Consider the following 23331-nt stretch of genomic DNA (forward strand, 5'->3'; position numbering starts at 1 on the left):
ACATTCATACTGTATTTTGGCAAGTAAATGTCTACCTTTAATCACCGAAGTGTGAAAATTTTGGACTTTATCCTACAGAAAGTATTTGTTGCTGCTGTTTAGGGCCAAGGGATACTATATTTTATAACAATAACATTCCAACAAAATCACTGCTCAATATACACATCATACCAAATGGAACAGAATCTTACATTAATCCTCACTCCCTATTCCTACCATACATAGCTGAGAAGCAAAAAAGAACATATTTTTAGCTGAAATTCATCTTCAAACATAATATATTTTAACAATACCTCTATAAATAGACCAAAAGGAAATATTCCAAAGGAACTAGTGTTACACTCCTGATAACAATCAGCCTTTTGTTTTTATAAATAAACTTCATTTGATGCAAAAAAAAAAAAAGACGACTTTATGCTGGGCATTAGGAGCATTTCATAGTTATAGGCAGGACTTGTAGCACCATCCTTTGTTATAGTTCAGCAACTCTTCCCATTATAAGACCCTTATTAGTTGCAAAACTTAAACCATTTCGGCTGAAATATTCCATGTCAGGTATCTGCCTCAAGTTGAAATTTTTCTGGAAAATTTCTGCCAAAACAGTTCAACCCTTTCCAATAATGTTTTGCCCAAGTTAAGAAATTCTGGAAACCTTTTTTAAAAAGTTTAGTGCCTCTATACTTTGGAGCAGGGATTTGAAATGTGTCAGGGATGTGACTTTTGCTGTCCATGAAAATCCACCCAAATTTCGTCAAATTATAAGCCTTTGAAAAATTTCAGTTTTCACATGCTCCATAAAGGCTTCTTCAATTTTAGCGGCTAAAAATCTGCAAAGATTCCAACCTCACTGTGCATACTAGCCTCTCATAGCTTCTATTGCTCACCAGAATGCACATTCACCATCCCTGAAGAGCAACTGAGTATTTGCCAGGCCAATGCTACAGGGATGAAGCTGGACTTTCCCTATAACTGCTACTCTGGGGAAGGGTGGGGACAAGCAGGGAGCGTGTCTCTCCTGTGCTCTCAGTGACCCTTCTTGCTGGCACCTTGGCAGCATGGAGGAGCAAGCTACCTAATCTGATTTGAGTAAGGACAAGAGCTAGACTGAGGATGAGGGAAAGGATAGATTGAGACAGGGAGTCTAGTGGGTGGGGAGAGAAACTGTTACTGGCAGCTGTAGGGGAAGAGGCTGGGACTAGTTGGTCAATGAAACAGACTGAGACCGGGGAGGTGGGGAAGAGACAAAGGCTCAGAACAGTTGGGCAAGGAGACAGAGATGATGAGGGAAAATGGGGGGAGGAACTGAGAGTCAGTTGTGTGCGAGTGAGAGCGCTGATCAAATGATGACCTGGAGATGGGGAGAACTCAGGACTGGCTGAAAAACGGGATTGGAATTAAGAAACAGAGCAGGGGGAAAACTCAGAGAGCGCCTAGAGAGGGAGACTGGGAGCCAGTGAGAGGCAGGAGGGAAGAGAAGATCAGGTCAAATGAAGAGTCAGGAGGAGGAAACTGGGACTGAAAAGAACAGTATGTGATCGTGTAATTATAGACACATTATATATTGTAATGCATATGCACAAGTGGGCTGAATTAAGGTTGCACAGGTAACCTTAATTCTGTGTCATTTCATAAGTTTCAAGTGCTTGACTTTGGAACCCTAATAGTGTTTTTAACTTTAACTTGTTTTTTGTATGCAATTCATACTTAATTTCCCCCAACATCTGACTGTGTTTTGCAAATAAATTTGATGCAACTAGAGCAAAAAACCATTGTATAATGAATTCCTGTAATTAAAAAAGTCACTGAATCATGCAGTTCACTGTGAAGGGATGAACTTTTTCCATAGATTTAACAGCATAAAAGACATGGAGCTGAGTCACGTGTGATCAGGTTCTCATGTACTCCAGCTGTCTGATGGAAAATGTTGGGACTCTGATCAACACAGTTGAACACACTGACTCCCAAACCCTGGGAGAGTCCAATCAAGATTTTCAAAAGGACAGGCTTCAAAGTCCTTATGGAGCCTTCTAAATAAAGTGATCTGATTTTCAAATGTCTAAGCAATGCCAAATGGAGAGAGTTATTCCACTGATGAAAAGCATACATATTGTATTCATTTATTTCCTAAAGGATTTAAATAAAAAAAATTCAGAAGCAACTAAAGTATTCTATAGCTTTAGTGTAATAACTGGATTTGAGTGCTTTTTTTTTGGTTTGTTATTTTCTAAATAGGGCCTAATAAGTCTTGCTTTCTTGTAGGCTGAGCTCTGCAATTCATGAATAATACATTCTCTTTGAAATAAGGATAAACACAATAGAAAATGATCTCAAACTTTCTTTCAAACATTTAATATAACCAAACTACACTGTAAAACAATTACCAATTCTTCCTTGAATATATGTATGCGATTCATTATCACCTAGGAAAGTTACGAATTTCAATCAACAGGAAACTGACACTTCAGATGGAAAATTATGAAGAAAATGAAAACATGCCAAATAAGTACGTGCTATCACATGAAGCACTTATACATTTTATCAGCTTCTGCAGGACTATACCTGAATGTGCTGGTATATGTAACATTTTTAAGTCAAATCTAACTGGTGCTTGTTTCATTATCTGGAAAAAAAACAAAATACAAAAAACAGTGGTTTGACTCAAGACTATTTTAGATATTTTTAAAGCATTTGTAAATGTCTTTTAAGTAGAGAAACACATAAACACAGACATAGATAGACAAAAATATATTTAGCACATGCACAATATACAAGCCACTCCTACCATCATAATTTAAGTGTCAATGAGCCACAGGCCTAGAACCCGGGCCCACAAGGTTCAAGGGAGCAGCCATGCTCCACAACCCTCCACAGTAGCTTATCAGTGGCTTACCTGAGACCCATGTAGTCCGGCGCCACCCCTGAGGTCCAATTGGCTGAGTCCCAAAGCAGCTGATTGGCTACTGGCTCTGCTTAAGTTAGCAGCAGCACCCGGAAGCTGTCACAACAACTGGGCTCCACTCCTCTTTGGACCATGCCTTGTGTTTCGTGCTTGCTGCTTGATTTTCTGACTTTCTGACCCAGCTTAACTGCTGGCATCTGACTCAGGGTTCCTGACCTCCAGTTCATCTCCTACCTTTGACTCCCTGGTATCCTGATCTAGCCTGACTCTGGTTCCCGATTCGTGGTTCTGATCTCCAGTTTGTCTCCTGCTTCTGACCTCCCAGTGTCCCAACTCAGCTGACTCTTGACTCCTGCCTCATAACTGTGGACTCTGGCTTTAGTAGGTCTGGCAGCCCACAACCCAAACATGACAGCTTGTTCAGACCACTATAAGCCTGTGGGACTGAGCTCAGTGCAAGAAGGATGGACCCAGCAGCACAACCACAGTCACCAGAAGTATCAGACTCGCCCAACGTGGATAATCAAGCACTGCAGGCTTGAGTTGCACAGCTGACCTCTGACAACCAGCAGCTGTAGGAGCAAGCAAGGCAAATCAGCACCGAGAACACTGCAAATACAGCCTGCTGCACCTTTCCCCAAACAGGGGGCCCATGATATGCTGGCCTGAACAGTCTGGTAGTTCCAGGGTTTCATGAACCAATGCCATCTTCTGTTTCTGATGTGTCCCCAGACCTAAGCCTCTGACCAAGCCAAGGTGGCCTTGGTAATTGGCATGCTGACAGTAAGTACATTAGATTACCCTCCTCTCCCTCCCCCCACTGGAAGGCCATACCCCAAGTGCTGTCAAACTGAGCAACCTTTCTCCAATTGATGTCTGACATCTTTGATGACCTTCACCGAGCTCAAACAGGGGCAGGCTGTTCACAACTGGACAGTCCCTGCAACGTGCATGGCCTACAGTGTTTTTTAGGCTTCTCAAACCTCTACCAGAGGTTCATTTCGAATTCTTCAAAAACACAAGCCAAGCCCCTTCCTGCCACACTCCAGAAAAACATGCAGTTCCATTGGTCACCCAAGGCTCAGCACATATTCAAGCAGTCAAAGCTTGCCTTCTCCGCAGCTCCAGTATTGGCCTACCCAGGTGCAATGCAAGCTTTTGTTGTGGAAGCAGATGTCTTTAGTATGTCAGTCAGGGCAGTCCTCTCCCGAAGGCAAATACTGCACCCTATCACCTACTACTTGAGGCAGCTCACCCACGCTGAGCAAAACTGCAAGATCTTCAACAAGAGCTCCTGGCAATTAGTCACCTTTGAAGAGAAGCAACACTACTTGGAAAGGGCCCACCATCAGGTCCAAGTGTTCACTGACCACAAGAACCAGAGATTCCCGCGCAGGGCTAAGTCCCTAAACCAACGACAGCTCCAGTGCCCTATTCTTCTCCTGGTTAAACTTTACCTTGACCTATTGCCCAGAAATGGCAAGGTCAACACCTTGTCCCAAAGATATGGCTCTGGCCCATGAGGTCCCAGTTTGGAATCCAAACTACAGCGTATGCATCTCACTGTTTCCATGTCCATATCGAAACAATTCACTGGGTGTGGGGCGGGGGGGGGGGGAAATCAGCCAAGTGTTTTCCTCAATAACCTCTCATTTATATTGGCCAAAATCAGAGTTCCCACTGAAGGCAGAAGCAGGTTTTTAAAATTCACAGTTAACATTAGGCTTGATTAACTACCAGAGATTGTAGAAAACTCTGCTGAAGTATCATGTCCTTTTATTCCCTGGTGTTTACCTGAGAGTAATATTTACCTGGCAAACTGCTCTCAAACAAATGGTGGAGCCAAAGTTGTGGTAAAAAATTTTTTCCAGGAAAACGTCTCAGAGACTTGACAAAAAGTCAGGCTATGTCATGAAAAAAACAAAAACAAAACCAAAACCTACTTGATCAATCATTAAATGTCACCTGCTCCTGGGCCTATCATGGTCTACAACAGGACATTTTGGACTGGACTTGAGTTTAAACCAGGTTAACTAGAATCATGTTTAAAAGTGGCCTTTACTGGAAAGATGCTAACACAGTTTCACTGGCCAGTGAATTCATGGATGAAATGCACTATCAACAGCAAAGACAAGCCAGGGACAAATGGACTCACCAGTCAAATCAAGTGTAGTTTTAAATGATGGAAAAAATTATTTCAAAACAACACTATCCTCAAAAGCCAACTATTTAGATTGTTATAAGGAGGTGATAATAGGGTGACTTAAAATGGTGAAACCAAGGAACAGTAACTATTAAAAACAAAGGGGTTTTGTTTATTTTTCAGTTTAAAGCATAGATCTTTTTAGTAAGTACAGACTGTAAGCAACAGTCTTTCCACAGTTAGAATGACAGCTGCCTCCGGTACAAAATATTTCAGTCCAAACACATGCAATTTATTAATTAAAGTTGTTTAAAACAACTTGATTTTTTGTACATAGAAGCCATCACACCATTCAGCACAAGTGGCAGTCTCTGCTCAAGACTCTCTGTACTAGAGGAGTTTTCCAGATCAGGATTAAGGTGCCATAGCAGAGAATTGTGAACATTTGTCGAGTGTTGCCTGCAATTTTAGTCTCTCATTTTCAGAAACATTCAATTAATATTTTTTAGAAGAATTAATATCTAAACCTTGCCAATTTTTCTGCACCCTGCAAACATCCCGCAACAGAAGTCCGTGTGAAAATCTAATCCTAGTGTAAAAGGATTAGTATCCAGTGAGAAAAGACACCTACATCTACAAAGTTTCACTTTAAGAAGCATACCTTTAAATAAATATCTGTCAAGACTATATGTTACTGGAGTTTAATAAGTGAATGCAAGATATCAAAAGTTAAATCTGCAAGGGCACCAAATGCAACATTTAGTAGCTTCCACTAATTGTGGGAAACCCTTTCAGATTAATATTTGATCTCCAAATAAATCAGTTCTCCATACTGACTGTATAATAGGGCCATACAAAACTGCAGAAATCTTGTCAAAAGGCTAAGCAGATGACTGGGTGGAGCTGTTTATGATAAGAACAATAAAGGAAAGGAAAAGAGTGGTCACTCTACTGCACAGATAAATCTTTAAACAAATAGCACAGCACAGCAAGTTCCTTAATCTATTCTTTAGTATCTTACTTTGCCATACCTTTGGATTGTCAATAATAGGGGTTACAAAAAGGTCAGACTCTGTGTAGATGAGCTCTTTCATCTTGGACTCCACGTCCTGCTGGCTTGAGTGTACATTTTTACCCTAGAACAAGAACAAAAATACAGTAGTCAGGTTTGTAAGAAAACTTTTCAAAATGTTTGCTGCAATATTTCTTTTAAACATTACCAAACTGCATTGTATGGATAACGCAAATACTCTGTGTTTGTATTATTTGCTTTATGGTAGTGAATAGATTCCTTAACTAAGATCAGGTCCCACTGTGCTAGCCACTATACAAACATACAGTAAGGGTATGTCTACACTATGAAATGAGGTCGAATTTATAGAAGTCGGTTTTTCAAAAATCGTTTTTATACAGTCGATTGTGTGCCCCCCACACAAAAATGCTTTAAGTGCATTAAGTCGGCAGACTGCGTGTGTGTGTGTAACTATAACACTCCTGGTAATAACGTTTTCTAATGTTTGTGTAACATACTACAGTAACCTTGTTACCTTTTTATTTAATTAATTTATGTATTCATCTGGCAATCTCTTATTTCTCTTAATTAAGGGGCAAGAGATGCTGAGCTCCCAAAGTCTGGGTTAGTGCAGGGGCAAGTTTGACCCCTGGTGTAATTAACAGCAGCCCTGAGAATTGATCTTAAAATTCTGTAAATATGTAGGTTTGGGGATTTTTTGTTTTTAATTTCAAGGGGGAATGGAGTGCAAATTGGCTTTATAATGGAATCCAGGTTGCAATATTAACTATGGAAATATAACTCTCTCACAATAATATACTTCTCACCTTTGTCAAGCATAAAGTTCTTTGTTCTGAATTCTGAGTTAAGGCAGCAGTAACACTATTCATTTCTACTGCAGTGCTAGTCCTCGGAGTGGGACGAGAGCTGAAAGACATTTTACAAAAATAAAAGACAAGTGCTGATTAGATTTCATGGATTACAGGACTATTCTGGATTATGAAACCTCTACATAACCTCTACCTCCCAAACATGCTCTTTTCTAGCTTGTTTTTTTAAATTGCTCTTTAGTTCGTCATACCTCAGAAGAAATATGGACTCATTTGATTCACCACCAGGTGCACTTTTAGGCCGCAACTCAGATGGATTTTCTGTTAAAAACAAAATGAAACATAGAAGTCATATTCATTTAAAAATTAAAAGGAATAAAATTTATGGAACAGGCATACTGTTGGGATTACAAGGCTGATCAGATTTACAGAACACACTCATCTGAAATGAGACAATATTAGCAATACATAATCTTACCTAGTTTGAAAGATTTATTAAGTTGCTTATTATCTGTTCGTGAGGATGACATGTCATTCAAATTTTTATGGGTATCCAATGGGTCCTTGGTATCTCTAGATACAAACAACTCTGTGGTTTCACTGTTGTTTAATAAGAGATGCTAGTTAGATACTAGTTACTTAACACATTTGAAAAAAAATACTATAGTGTTTTTATATTTGCACTAGTGTTCGCAATAGTGATAGATACGTTTCAAGAGACAAGATTCAAGATACATTCATGCTATAAAAGTATAACAATTTTTAAAACATTTTTATAAATAAAAATACAAATGACCAGAAAACGGTTTTGGTTTTTTTTAAATAGTAAAAAGGATATATGTCTACTTATATTATAAAATGTTAATTTCACTGAATGTATTGTACCTTGAGCTTATGTCCTGACTATTTGCGGAATCATCATCATATCTGCTGAAAGCATCTTTCCAGAATGGATGCTGTAACACGTCTGTCCAGTTCAATCTTTGTAATACAACAGAATAAAGATACTGAAACAGCACTACAATATAGTACCATGATTTAATAGTCTATGAATTTCTCAGCAACTGACAAACCTGTTATTATGTAACAATGTAATCATACCATTTGTAAGTCACAAGCCCAGTAAAATAGATATTTTAACTGCTTTCTTCTCCCACTTTCAAAACAAGTTTGGACTGATTTTAAATTTTCTATTATTCAAAAATTGCCATCAGTACCATTATCCTGGCGTTTATTTGTTTAGTACTGATTAAATTACTCTGATAATCAAAACACTCAGCACAAATCTTTGTATGAGAACAATATTAATTAACTGCAACATATTCAAAACAGACAGTTACATCTTTTGCAGATGTAATCTGCAAAATGTCACAAATTCAGTATTGCAATAGTCATCGCTTTTCGGAAGAGGAGAAAACATCATATGTGATTAATTGTCCTGGATTAGACCACTTTACCTCTTTTGAGGATCCTTTTGAAGCAAACCATCCAGCAAACTAAGGAAGTGTGAAGACGGTTTGGGAAGAGCCGAACCTATAAACAGAAGAACTTCAAATAATAAAATGAATTTAGCCTAAAACTAGAATGATTATATGAATAATAGAAGAAATAGAGTTCATATATAGGTCCTGTTCCTGCTAGTCACTTAAGACAAGGATATACATGGGTACAGAGGTCTGTCTACTTGTATATGATAACACAACCAGAACCTAAGACAGAAGCTTCCAGTAACTAAGCAGCAGTAATTTTAGAAGTTTCTAAAAGGAAATATTCACACTGGGACAATTCTCATACAGTATAAAAGAAACGGTTATTCACCCTGTGCAGTAAATGTAGTTCCTCAAGATGTGTCCCTCTATGGGTGCCCCACCCTAGGTGCATTTGCACCCCCTGTGTGTTTGATTGGAAATTTCTCATGGCAGTGTCCATTTAGCCCATGCACATACGCTAGTCAGCCTTGTGCAATTGTTATATAGCATGGCGTGGGTGGACCACCCTCAGTTCCTTCTCTACAGCAAAGCCCTATAGGAAAGGGCACCGAAGCAGAGCAGGAGGAGTGCAGGTAATGGAGCATCCATAGAAACCACATCTTGAAGAAATGCAGTTACTGCACAGAGTGAGAAACCATTTATTCTTCTTCGAGTAGTGTCCCTATGGGTGCTCCATTCTAGGTGGTTATTGAGTAGCCCCCCCTTTAAGGAGGAGGCAGCAGCTTTGGAGTCGAGTCCAGCATGGAAGAAAGTACTTCTGATATGATGTTTGACTCCACTGTAGAGTCACAAGTTATCGCACAGTGTTCAGCAAATGTATGCATAGAAGCCCAAGAAGCAGCTTTACATATTTCAGTAATGGACAGCTTTTTGAGAAATGCCATAGAAGTGGAAATGAATTTCATACAGTGAGTTTGTATGTCCAAAGGTGTTTGAATTAATTTCTACAAATCGCATGATATTCAGTCAGATATCCACTTGGAAAGTCTTTGATTAGAGATTGCAGATCCTTTGATCTATCTGCAAGTGAGACAAACAATTTGGGGTCTTTCTGATGGGTTTAGAGTTCTATCCTGACAGAAGGCCAGGGCTCTCCTGACATCAACGGTGTGCAACAATGCCTCGTTTATCTAGGTGAGGTTTAGGGTAGAAGAATGGCAGATGAATGGGTTGATTAATATGTAATTCAGAGGTAACTGTTACACCCACAGTTTTCAGAATCCAAAGCAGTGGTAATGTAACTGTTTCTCTCCAGGTCATGTCAGGAATAAATCATAGGGGACACAGTTCCTTCCTCTGTCTGATAAATGATTGATAAAAACAAGAGTGCTTTTACATAAAACTACTCTTTTATTAGGTCTCAAGCAAGCAAGCAAGCACGCACGCACACACACTGTAGCAGTAGGTTCAGAACACCCCAAACATTTATACAGACCAAGATGGATTCGAGTGATTAGCAACCAGGCTTCTAGGGGCTCTCCTTCCATCCAGTTGCTGGGAAGTTTAGGTATCAGCTCCTTGCCTAAAGAAAAGTTTCCTCAGACTGCTCCAAAGCATGCTTTCTAACTAACTCTAGATTTTCTCCGGACAAAGCACATAGCCTCTAATAGGCTATTGAGAGTTATTTCCCTCGCAACAGCCAATAACAATTCATTATTATCCTTATCAAAGCAGCTTCAGAAATAATAAAAATAATAATAATCTTACAAACAGACAACCAGAATCAAGGTCAGTTTTCCGCCCCCAATGAATCTGTCCTTTTCACTTTATCTATCCCAGTCAGTAAAACTGCAGCTTGCAGCTCTTTTTGTCTGCCTAAGCAAGGCCAGATTTTTCTCCTGACTCTATGGTGTCCTCGATTCTAACTGCTAGAGGGTATTGGGGGGCGGGAGGGAGGAGAGAGGCTAAATGCGCAAGATGACTGCAGATTATATCAAATCCAGTTCTCTCACAACAATGTTAGGTAGAAATTTGACCTTATCCTTAAAAAATACTGTGAAAGGAGGGCATGCCATAATGGCTCTAATTTCCCAACCTGTCATGCTGACATGATGGCTATCAGGAATGCCATTTTCACTGAAAAATGGAGAAGAAAGCAGGTAGCCATCAGTTTAAACAGTGGCCTTGTAAGGCATTTAAGAACCAGATTGAGTTCCCAAACCGGAGTATGATGCTTGACTGACAGAAAGATTTCTGAGCCCCTCTAGGAACCTCACTGTTGTTGGGTGAGCAAAACAGGAAGGAATAACGGGTGGGAATAACGCTCTGCTGGAGAATATAAAGCCATGCTGGCTGCCAGGTGGACTCTAATGGAGCTCAGCGATAGCCCTAAACTTTTTAGAGTTAGGACACAGACCAGTATATCTGGCAGCAATGAGGTTGTCAGTGGAATACGTTTGAGGTCACACCAACAGACAAGTTTTGTCCATTTTGAAGAGCATGGGTAGGAGATCGTTTTCCGCTGTGTAATACTATTATTCTTACCTCCTCAGAGCAGGTTGTCTCTAATCCCATGAACCATCAATCAACCATGCTTTGAGATTAAGAACTTTGAGGTTGGGATGTGGGATCTTTCTGCCTTCCTGGAAGAGGAGATGAAGGCTGGCCTGCAGAGTGATCAGTGAGCAAACGGCCAGCTGTATTATGTAAGGAAACCGTGTGTATCAGGGCCAGCTCGGAAATATTAGGATGACTCTGGCTTTGTCTTTTATTTTCAGTAGAACTTTGGCTATTAGAGGAGTCCGTGGGAATGCATAGAGGTTGTCATAAACAGATAGTTAAGGGTTAACGTCTCTTTTACCTGTAAAGAGTTAAGAAGCTCAGTAAACCTGGCTGACACCTGACCAGAGGACCAATAGGGGGACAAGATACTTTCAAATCTTGGTGGAGGGAGTTTTTTGTTTGTGTTCTTTGTTTTGGGGGTTGTTCGTTCTCGGGACTGAGAGGGACCAGACATCAATCCAGGCTCTCCAAATCTTTCTGAATCAGTCTTACGTTTCAAACTTGTAAGTAGCACAGGCAAGGCGTGTTAGTCTTATGTTTGTTTTCTCAACCTGTAAATGTTTCTTTTGCTGGAAGGATTTTTACCTCTGTTTGCTGTAACTTTGAACCTGAGGCTAGAGGGGGTTTTCTCTGGGCTATATAACTCTAAGTACCCTGTAAAGTATTTTCCATCCTGATTTTACAGAGATAATTTTTACCTCTCTTTTTCTTTTATTAAAAGCTTTCTTTTTTAAGAACCTGATTGATTTTTCTTTGTTTTAAGATTCAGGGAATTGGGTCTGAACTCACCAGGAGCTGGTGGGGGAAAGAAGGGGGGAAATGGTTAATTTCTCCTTGTTTTAAGATCCAAGGGGTTGGATCTGTGTTCCCCAGGGAAGGTTTTGGGGGGACAGAAAGTGTGCCAGACACTAATTTCTGGCTGGTGGCAGCGATACCAGATCTAAACTAGGAATTAAGCTTAGAAGGGTCCATGCAGGTCCCCACATCTGTACCCTAAAGTTCAGAGTGGGGGAGGAACCTTGACAGAGGTGATCAGACAACCAATGAACGTGAAAGGCAACCCCCAGGGATCGGTGACCCAGCCTGCCTCTGGAGCAAAACTGGGCACATTTCTTGTTTATCACTGTGGCAAACAAGTCTATCTGGGGGGTGCTGAAATTATTTCCCACTCGTAATCTTGGAAGAAGTGCCTGCTAAATATATCTGTGATCACATTCTGAACCCCTGGAAGACGACAACCTGATTGTGTATGCACAGGTTACAAAGCTTGACAGCCTCTGCACAGAGGGAGGGGGATCTTGCTCCTCCCTGCCAGTTGATATAAAACAAAGGTTTGGGGGCTGTGCTGGATTGTCTTGCTATGTCAGAAAAGGCCACAAATCTGTGCAGTGCTTTGGCTCTTGCTGTTACTAAATGGAGATGAGCTCCCACGAATTCCAAGTTTTGTACAGGGCTCAGAGTGAATTTTTTAATGTTCAATTGTAGGCCCAATTTGAGGAAGAGATCTATGGCTTCAAAAGTTACCCATGAAGTGACCCTTCGGCAGCCAATCATCCAGGTAACAGGCCACTAAAATACCTTGCCTGCGGAGCTGAACCACTACTACTGACATGACCTTCAAAAAGACCCTCGAGGCAGATGACAGGCCAAAAAGGAGCATCCTGTACTGAAGGTTGTCCTGGCCGATAGTAAAACATAGGAATAACTTGTGAGATAGGTGGATCGCAATGTGGAAATATGCATCTAGAAAGTCAAGGGCTGAGAACCAATTCCTTTGATCGAGTGACAGAATTATCACCTGCAAATGTCACCATTTTGAATTTTGGTGCTTTCACGTAAGTGTTGAGTAGCCTCAAATCTAGAATGGGGCTCTAACTGCCGTTCTTTTTTTGGTACCAGGAAGTACCTTAAATAAAATCCCTTTCCTCTGTGCTGCATGAGAACTGGTCCTATAGCATCCCAGTATAGAAGAGAGTCCATTTCTTCATGAAGCAAGCTCTAAAGAGGCATTGGGCAGAGGGGTTGGTTGGTTGGAAGGGTCGTAAAGTGGATGGCATACTCTGGGGAGATGACCTCCAAAACCCACTTGTTTGTGGAGATAGACTCTGAAGCCTGCCTGAAGTGGTAAAAGGTGGTCGCTGAAGGGAGGAAGACAGCTGAATTGGTGCAGCTGGTAAGGATGAGGATGGTCATTCAAGACCTCAATCTGCCCATCAAATTGCTGCTTGGAGTTGGAAGGGTATGAGGTCAAAGGCTGAGAGGTGGATGGTTTCTGTCTTTGGAATTTTAGTCTCTTTTGATGTGGTTCATACAACCTCTAGGAGATTGGGAATTGCACAGGATCTCTGAGCCATCTGTGTCTTGCTAAACCTTCTCTATACACTTGCCTATAAGAGAACGCAAACTAACCCTGGAGTCCTTTAATGTGCTCAGAGATTCATCCATGCTATCTGAAAACAGTTTAGACCAGGGGTCTCAAACACGCATGTGGCCCTCCAAGCTCCTTGCGCCCACCCCCTCACACTCCTCTGCCTACCCGCGGGATTGCCCCCTGTGGTGCTGCGAGCCCTGCGCCACTCTCTGAAGCAGCTGGCAGCACGCCCCTTCAGTCCGGGAGGGAAGGGGGAAGGAGGCAGAGGGCTCCTGCATTGCCTCCTTCCAGGCACCACCCCCCACAGCTCCCATTGGCTGGGAACAGGGAACCACAGCCAATGGGAGCTTCGTGGGAGATACCTGGAGGAGCAGAAAGAGCAGCGCATGCACAGAACCCTGAGCCCCTCCCCCAGGGGCTGCAGGGACACAGTTCCAGCTGCTTCCTGGAACGGAGTAGCGCGGGGCCGAGGCAGGCAGGCAGGGAGGGAGCCTGCCCTGGCCCCGGTGTGCGCCGCTGCCACCCCAGAGCCGCTCTAGGTAAGCTGTGCCAGGCTGCAGCTTGCACCCTGAACCCCTCCTGCACCCCAACTCCCTGCCCTGAGCCCCCTGCCACACCCCACACCCCTCCTGTACTCCCTGCCCTGAGCCCCCTGCCGCACCCTGCACCCTTTCTGCACCCCCTGGGGCAGCGTTGGGGTGGGGACTTCGGGGAAGGGATTGGAATGGGGCAGAAAAGGGGTGGGAAGAGGTGGGGCCTAATGGAAGAGGTGGAGTGGGGGCGGGGCCAGAGGCAGCAAGGGGTGTGTGTCTGTGATGTGGCCCTCGGGTCAATGCACTAGTCCTCATGTGGCCCTCATGGTCATTTGAGTTTGAGACCTCTGGTTTAGACCCCCTGAAAGGGAAGTCTTCCACTGTATTCTGGACTTCTTTTGGAAATCTGGAGCCAGAAGTCCCTCTCAATTACCACCATAGAGACTGAATGGGTAGCAGTATCAGCAGCACCGCATAAGGCTTGTAGTGAAGTTCTGGAAGGCAGCTGGCTGTCTGCAATAAATTGCCTGGAATTGCTCTCTACACTCTGCCGGTAAGCGGTCAACAAAAGAGTTCAGTTTGGTGTAATTTATGATATTTCACCATTAATGCCCATTACTTGGCAATTCTAAATTGTAAGGAGGCTGATAAGATTTTCTACCAAGTAGGTCTAAATGCTTCTGATCTTTGTCATAGGCATAGATTTAGTGTGGTGCTGCCTTCCCCATTTGTTAACTGCATCGACCACAAAGAATTAGGAGAGCAATGAGAAAATAAAACCTCAGATGTTTTGCTGGAAAGTAATATTTCTTATCTTCTTTCTTGCACGTAGATGAAATAGATGAGGTATGTCCAGAAGGGCCACATTGACAGGTAAGGCTACACGGGCAAATGAGACTGTCTGAAAGATGTCAAGCAGCTTATGATGCTTTAACCTCGCGAGGGATCTGCAAGGAGTCAGCAATTTTCTTGACCAGATCCTGAAACTGCTTAAAATCATTCTCCAAGGATGGAGGATGAGGCATGACTGCTTCATTCGGAGATGAAAAGGAGATGTTGGTCAGAAGAGAGACCTCTTCATCAGTTCTATCTTCCTGCTCCTCACAGGTTTCTTCTTGAGGATCAGGTCTCCTAGTGAGGGCAGCAGATGAAGGCTGTGCATCTCTGAGCAACGAAGAATTGGGCTCCTCAGCCTGGTCTCGGGGAAAACAAAACTCCTGAGGTAACAAGCATGCTGTTGGTACCGAGTCTCTGGTTTGCACAGAGCTACTGTGAATCTTGTCTGATTCAAGGGAAATGCAGTAGGAACCCAAGCAGGCTTCTTTGATAAAAAGGAAGCAGAGGAAGAGCTATTCTTGCCTCCTTGGTCTGCCGATGGTCCCAACGATCCCTCCACACCCGAGGCTTTGCCATCTTTCGGCTAACAATGTCGTTGGTACCTTAGGAACCAGCAGCCTCAAAAGGTACCAGACTGGAGTGCAGAACATGCAGATCTGGTTGAAGACTCCAACAACCGCAGCTTTTTTGAGGTAGATTCCCTACCTGGTGAACTCAGGGCATGATCTTTGGAAGACTTATGAGAGGTCTTCCTCTTAGATGCCCTTGAGAAGCATGGCTAAGGGCTTGTCTACACTACAGGACTATTTCAAATCTACTTAAGTCGAATTTGTGGATTCGACCTTAATAAGTCGAATTTGTGTATCCATACTAAATACACAAATTCGAACTTCTGAGTCCACATTCACGGGGCCAGCTTCGACTTTGGAAGCGGTGCACTGTGGGAAGCTATCCCACAGTTCCCGCACTCCCCGCTGCCCATTGGAATTCTGGGATTTCCCCCCAATGCATGCTGGGGGGAAAAATGTGTCGTCATTGAACCGTCAATCACGCCCTCCCTGTCTTCCTTGAAAGCGCCGGCGGGAAATCTGTTCGCGCCCTTGTCTGGTCGGTTACAGCGCGGACGCCACAGCACTGCGAGCATGGAGCCCGCTGCGATCATCGCTGCACTTATGGCCGTTGTCAACTCCTCGCACGTTATCGTACACCTCTTCCACAGTCAGATGCTGAGAAACCGGGCGAGGAGGCTCCGGCAGCACGGTGAGGAGAGTGGCGCAGACCTCTCAGAAAGCAGGGTACGCCGGGCAGTGGAGATCATGGTGGCAATGGGTCACGTTCATGGTGTGGAACGGCGATTCTGGGCCCGGGAAACAAGCACAGACTGGTGGGACCGCATAGTGCTGCAGGTCTGGGATGACACAGAGTGGCTGCGAAACTTCAGGATGCGTAAGGGCACTTTCCTTGAACTGTGTGACTTGCTGTCCCCTGCCCTGAAGCGCCAGGACACAAGGATGCGAGCAGCCCTGAGTGTGCAGAAGCGAGTGGCCATAGCCCTCTGGAAACTTGCCACGCCAGACAGCTACCGGTCAGTAGCGAACCACTTTGGCGTGGGCAAATCTACCGTGGGGATTGCTGTCATTCAAGTAGCCCACGCAATCGTTGAGCAACTGCTCTCAAAGGTAGTGACTCTCGGAAATGTCCAGGTCATCATAGATGGCTTCGCCGCGATGGTATTCCCAAACTGCGGTGGGGCTATAGATGGGACTCACATCCCTATCCTGGCACCAGCCCACCAGGCCAGCGAGTACATTAACCGAAAGGGCTACTTTTCAATGGTGCTGCAAGCTGTGGTGGACCATAGGGGATGTTTTACCAACATCAACGTCGGGTGGGCGGGCAAGGTTCATGACGCGCGTGTGTTCAGGAACTCTGGTCTGTTTAGACGCCTCCAGGCAGGCACTTTCTTCCTGGACCACAAAATAACGGTTGGGGATGTGCAGATGCCTACAGTGATCCTCGGGACCCGGCCTACCGCTAATGCCCTGGCTCATGAAGCCCTATACAGGCGCCTTGGACAGTGAAAAGGAACTCTTCAACTACCGGCTGAGCAAGTGCAGAATGGTGGTGGAGTGTGCTCGGACGTCTCAAGGGAGATGGCGGACCTTACTGACTCGCTCGGACATCAGCGAAAGAATATCCCCGTAGTTATTGCTGCTTGCTGTGTGCTCCACAATCTCTGTGAGAGCAAGGGCGAGACCTTTTGGCCGCTTGGGAGGTTGAGGCAAATCGCCTGGCTGCTGTTTACGATCAGCCAGACACCCGTGCTGAGAGAATATCCCAGCGGGAAGCGATATGCATCAGGAGGCTTTGAAAGCGAGTTTCCTCGCAGAGCAGGGTAACCTGTGACTGTCCACTTGATTTTAAGAGAGCCTGATCATAAACCAAGTTTCCCCACTTCGAAGGACGCGTTTTAAAACTAAGGACATGTTTTAGTAATTAATAATAAATCTTTCGTTGACTTTGCATTTCTCTTTCTTCGTTGAAACATGGAAGCATTCTCTGCTGGTTAAGGTGTGCACTGATGGGTGGGTTTGCAGGAAGGGGCGAGGGTGCCGTCTTTGGATAGGGGTTAACATGACGGCTGTGGGTTTGGGCGTTGGAAGGGTGAGGGTGTGGGGAAGGGTGAGTATCTGCCCCTGGATGAGGTCTCTTTTTGGGGCTCAGGGCACCGGGGAGGATCGTGACTACGGTCCAAGTGCATGTGAAGGGAAGCCTGCCTTTACATTCGGGGATGGCAGGCACCAGGACCCTGCACAAGCATACACATCAAGGAAAGACCCGGGGCAGCATACACCACACAGACTGTCCCTGGTGCCTAGTGACTGCAATCTGTGTGCGCCCTGCAGTTGACCCTGCAGCCAAGTCTGTAGCATGGCACTGTGGGCTATGCACTGAAATTACAATTCCCCGCCCCCACACACACACACACAGAACAACAGAAAGTCTTCTGACACCAGAAACGTGACGGAAACAGTCAGTAACACCAAACCGCTTTTAATAATGTAGTACACAGTGGGGGGTTTGAACTTGGAGTTGGGACTGGTTGATGCTGTAAGGAAAGAGCTTGTACAAATTTACAGCGCGAGAGTTGTCTCGAACATTATCGGTGTGCTGCGGTGCAGGGACAGTTCTCACGGCCCCTACCGCCCCTCCGTCTTGTCACTTTGGGTGAGGGGGGGACAGGACTTCTTGGCGTTGGAGGGCGGTTGCAGATGCACTGCAGCGGGGCTCTCTCCTCCTGACTGCGGTCTTGCAGAACATCTACAAGGCGCCGGAGCGTGTCCGTTTGCTCCCTCATTAGACCAAGCAGCGTTTGAGTCGCCTGCTGGTCTTCCTGCCGCCACCTATCCTCCCGTTCCAGGTGTGTGCGATGCTGCTGACACAGGCTCTCCCTCGACTGTCTCTGCTCTGCCGCCTCCGCTCTGGAGCTGGCCATCAGTTCCTGGAACATGTCGTCCCTAGTCTTTTTCTTTCGGCGTCTGATCTGAGCCAGCCTCTGCGAGGGGGATGCCGGGCAGTCCGGGAAGGAGCCGAAGCTGTGTGATGCGAAAAAGTAGGTGATTTCCTTGAACAAATACATGTTTGCCAACAGTAAACACAGTCTAGTCAGTTTCAGTTAAGAAGACCAAACAGGGAACCAAGTCTCAGGAGATCTCGAACTAGTCCGAGATTTCGAATACGCTCTCATTGGCGGCACGATTGCACTGGATAGCGCTGAGCGAGGAGAGACAGCTGCATCCCTCTTGCACAAAGTCCTGGTAAGCCTTACAGTACAGAGTGCTTATCAGTTAGTGCTTAGCTGTGCTCTCCTGCTGGAGGCAATGTGCAAAGCAGAAAAGATGACCTTTGCGGCACCTCCCGCCAGTGAACGGAAAGAGCCCTGTATGCTTTTCCTCTGTGGCCTGCAACACGTGGCTGTTAAGCGAGGGTCATTCTTATGCAAAGTAAAACTCTGTTAAGCGAGGTCATTCTTATGCAAAGTAAAACTCTGTTAGCGAGGTCATTCTTATGCAAAGTAAAAGTCTACCATGCACAATAGTAACAGTACACTAATTCCACTAATTAGATGCAGCACTTCCACAACGACATCACCCTGAGGCGTGTCAGGAGGACTCAGAGAGAGAGCGGATGCTCACAGAAGCCCTGCACAGACCAGGACCATACGCTGCCATGCTCGTCGAGGCGATGGTCCCCCTTTACCTGAGGATGGCCTGGCGCGGAAGAGTGTGCTTCAACGGAGCACCCAACAAGGCACCTCTACCACGGAACCTCCTGCTGAGGCTTTTCCAGCTGCTCTCTGAGAGCTTTTTTGAACTGTCCCCAGAGGACTAGAGCTCCATTGCAATATGTGTAGACCTGCTGTTTGTATAGTTTCATATTTAAAAATTTTTATATAGTATTTCTATTTTTTATATATATCCCTGTTTCTTAAAAAAATAAATGTTTCCCTGTTTGTAGCACTTACCGCCTGATCCTTCCCCTGATTCCGAGTCCGGGTTAACGGGCGGGGACGGTTGGTAGGGGATCTCTGTGAGGGTGATGAAGAGATCCTGGCTGTCAGGGAAAGCGGGAGTGGGTTCGATGTCGCCTGCGCCGTCCTCAAAAGACCCTTCCTCATCTTCCCCATCGGCGAACAGGGAGGAGGAACTGTCCCGGTACACTATTCCGTCCTCGGAGTCCACCGTCACTGGTGGGGCACTGGTGGCAGACCCACCTAGAATGGCATGCAGTGCCTCGTAGAAGCGGCATGTCTGGGGCTGGGCTCCGGAGCGTCCGTTTGCCGCTCTGACTTTTTGATACCCTTGCCGGTCCTTCACTTTCACGCGGCACTGCATCGCATCCCGGCTGTATCCTTTCTCTTTCATGGCTTTAGAGACCTTCTCAAAGGTCTTCGCGTTCCGCTTGTTGGAGCGCAGCTCCGAGAGCACAGACTCCTCGCCCCACACAGCGATCAGATCCTGGACTTCCCGGTCACTCCATGCTGGGGACCTCTTTCTATTCTGGGATTGCCCAGACTCCTCTGCTGGAGAGCTCTGCATCGTTGCAGGTGCTGCGGAGCTCGCCCCGATGTGCAACCAGAACGTCAGATTCAAACCGCCCAGACAGGAAAATGAATTCAAATTTTCGCGGGTCATTTCCTGTGTGGCTGGCCAGAGAATCCAAGCTCGGACTGCTGTCCAGAGCGTCAACAGAGTGGTGCACTGTGGGATAGCTCCCGGAGCTGCTAAGTTCGATTAGCATCCACACCAAGCCTAATTCGAGCTAGCAAGTGCGAATTTAGCGTTACTCCACCTGCCGGGGTGGAGTACCAAATTCGAACTAAAGAGCCCTCTAGTTCGAATTAAATGGCTTCCTGGTGTGGACGGTTGAGCGGTTAGTTCGAATTAACGCTGATAAATTCGAATTAAAGTCCTAGTGTAGACCAGGCCTTAGAAATAGTGGAGGCAGCAGACTTGCTTGGAGACTGGTGTACAGGAGGGGTCCCTTGGCCTGGGTCAGAAGATGGATGCAGCGAGCTCACTGTAATGAGGAGATTAAGTTTGATCTCCCTTTTTTTTCTGGCTCTAGATTTCAATGTCAGACAGAAGTTACACTTCTGGGAATGTGCAATTCCCCAAGACAAACAATGCACGGGGAGTACCCATCACTTACCAGGATTGCCTCCTGGCATGACAGACATTTGAAACTAAGAGAAGCCGGGGTAACCTCCCAGTGAACAAGAATTACCATATCTACTCACTAACATCTATCTATATAATATGAGAAGTTTTTCTTCTTCTAATTTTTTTTTAAACTAGGAAGCTAAAGCTACTACTGCTTACTAACTACCAGTAATTACACTAATACTAAGACCTACTATAAATGAAGCACTAGAATAAAAACTGGGACACAGCTGAAGTAATCTCAACAGGGACAACTGCCAGAGCTCCATCTCAGGCTGAGGTGGTTGAGAAGCAACTGAGGGCTGTTTGCCTGTGCACTGCTATGTACCAACTCACAGGACATGACACAAACTAGCATGCATGCACAGGCTGAACGCACATTGCTATGAAAAGTCTCCAATCAATAGCACAGGGGATGCAAGTGCACACATGGGACGCTGTTCAAAGAATAACATCCCATTACTTATAGAACAAAAGACTTAACTGTATGCTGTATACAATTATTTTTAATTAACCATGTCTTAAATTTAATTTAAAAAGTAAATTCAAAACACACAATGAATCCAAAGTCCTAAATATGACCTTTTTGCATTTTAAAGGATGCTTAAGAGGAAAAATTCTGCCCTCAAATGCACACAAAACTCTCTGAATCTAATTAAAATTGTGCACAGGTGCACAAGGGTAGAATTTCATCCTTCAAGGAATTTCTACCCAAAATCTAGAGTTGATCGTATCTGATAATTGACCAGGTGTTTCAATTCCCTGTACCACAGAGAGATTTCATGTATTGAATTTAAAAACACATTCAATATACAGGGTCATATTCTGAGCTCCTACGATTAACAGAAATCCCACTGAATCCAGTGGAAATTGTACACATAGATGAAGGGCAGGATGGCCCAGAGGATATAAATTATTCAAAAGAAATTATTTGTTCTGAGAAAGACTACATCTAATTTTACAATTAATGTTTGTTTTATCAAACAAGTAAAAGACATAAAACACAAATTCTAAGTGACTCATGAGTACAGTTCCATATGCAATCTTCTAGCACCATACGATGACAGGACAGTAACTGTACAAAATGTTGCTACAGCATGGAGTCACAAGGGCTCAGATAAGTCCGTTTTTATACTGTTGTGTGTGTTGTTTCAAAGTTTGTTCTTTACTGTGTAGTCTCTGGGTATATTTAGGCTAAGGGAAATATTCAGTACTTACTGCTGCAGTAGACAGAATTCGGAGATTTTATTTGCAGTTCACGTTTAATTAGGGTTGCCAATTTTGGTTGGCCATATTCCTAGAAGTTTCCCCTCATGACATAATCTTTAATTAAAGATTAATCTTGAATTCCTAGAGACTCCAAGACAATCTTAGAGGGTTAACAACTCTATGTTTAATACACATACAGTGGATGGAAGAGGAATGTGTAGCAGGCAAGAGAGTGAGCAGCTCCAAATCCACTTTAAATTGTCTGCACCATTCACCACTTTCCCAGGATCATTTTCATACCTCAGGTTAACAGGCACAAATCTCACTGATTCAGCTAGTCAGTACAGAATATCACATTAGTATACTCAGTGCAAACTAAATGCAAACTAAACTTAGTGCAAACTAAATGAATGCTAAAATCAGTGCAAATTACACTGCCTTGCCACTTGTACCCACCTACATCCATTTGCTGACCAAGTTATACCTGCTATGTTATTTAAATTACTATTTATGTCCACTGTTTCAACCCCATATTTCTACTCTGAAACCACACTTCTTCACATGCATCAAAGGCATTTGAGAACAAGTCCACAGCAAGTTTTACTAAACCGTTTTTGCATCAGAGCAAAAAAAACTCTGAATTTCTTTATTAACATGACAAAAAGTGCTGCTTTGTCTTGCTTTGAGAACTCAATGTAGTTAATGTAATTTAACCCAATTTAAAAACAAAATGCCGTTTGCTGTGAAAAACAAGTATCAGAAATTTTAACCTAAAAGAATTATTCTTCATTAAATTATAGTTATCTGAAAATAGTGGCTTATACTCAACTAACATGATAATATTGCAACATGATTCTATAATGTCACGTTAGTAAAGTAATGGCTTAATATGAAATGTAGCAACATATTTCCCTCTAGAGAATTGCTTTTACTCTTAATATTTAACTTTATATGAAGTATCCATTTGCCCAGTGGGCAATAATCCAAAAGAACAGAACAGTTAAACTCCAAAAGGAGTCTAGTTCTAATATTCAGTTTAGGGATAGAAATTTCTAACAATTCTGCTAATAAAAGTTTAATTTAATGAAAAAAATACACTTCTGCAATTAAGAATTTTAAGCAGAATATACTTTGCAAACCAAAAATTTGTTATCAGCATAAGAAACATAACAAAAAACGACTAGGCATTACTCTAGTTTGACTCATTTAACTATAAGAAAACCTTACCTTTAGGTTTAGGTGGCAAAGGATTTTCATATAAAATCTGTTCAATTAATTCAGAAAAGCTTTCAGAGAAGAATGGAGGTCTTCCTAGAAATATAAGTAGATTCACTTAATTCTATCAAACTTGGTTAAACTGCAAAATAATTGTTACTAAATAATCTCATTCAAGAAGCAAGTATTGTCAATCTGAACTCAATTTAACAAATTAACATCAGTTTAAATACAAATACCCTTGGTGGTGACAGCCAGTGAGCAATGAGGACTGCAGAACAAAACATGAGCAGGACAGCCATTAAGAATGCCCCTTCATGTCTTGTGTCCCAAAACGGGTCTCCACAGTAGCCCCAGATGCCAGAAGAGTGGATAATGAGGACAGCAAGACCCACACCTATGTTAATCCAATAGGCTAGGCTAGCATACTGTGTATGTTGCCACAGGAAGACTGGGCTACAACCCTGCAACCTGGTTTGAAGGAGATTTCACCTTCCCAGATACTCCCTTCCCACTCCCCTTCCCCCTACTCTTCACTAAGCCAAAGTAGTGCAATTGTAAACAGCT

General features: G+C 43.7%; 1 protein-coding gene across 11 annotated transcripts in view; it reads right to left on the reverse strand.

Moving 5' to 3' along the window:
- ULK4 (unc-51 like kinase 4) overlaps positions 1-23331 on the reverse strand; it is a 425848-nt gene that overhangs the window by 379030 nt on the left and 23487 nt on the right. For all 11 annotated transcript variants that reach the window (XR_005594699.1, XM_039526400.1, XM_039526397.1 and 8 more), the window contains exons 7-14: positions 22777-22860; positions 8342-8417; positions 7770-7865; positions 7363-7484; positions 7136-7205; positions 6882-6981; positions 6074-6178; positions 2560-2620 (exon numbers count right to left, since the gene is read on the reverse strand). Coding sequence is in view for 10 of the 11 variants with exons in the window: in XM_039526400.1 (XP_039382334.1) it covers positions 2560-2620; positions 6074-6178; positions 6882-6981; positions 7136-7205; positions 7363-7484; positions 7770-7865; positions 8342-8417; positions 22777-22860 (714 nt within the window). In the remaining variant the exon portion in view is untranslated. The remainder of the gene's footprint in view (positions 1-2559; positions 2621-6073; positions 6179-6881; positions 6982-7135; positions 7206-7362; positions 7485-7769; positions 7866-8341; positions 8418-22776; positions 22861-23331) is intronic.

The sequence above is a fragment of the Mauremys reevesii genome, linkage group 2 (assembly GCF_016161935.1).
Source record: "Mauremys reevesii isolate NIE-2019 linkage group 2, ASM1616193v1, whole genome shotgun sequence".
Classification (NCBI taxonomy): Eukaryota; Metazoa; Chordata; order Testudines; family Geoemydidae; genus Mauremys; species Mauremys reevesii.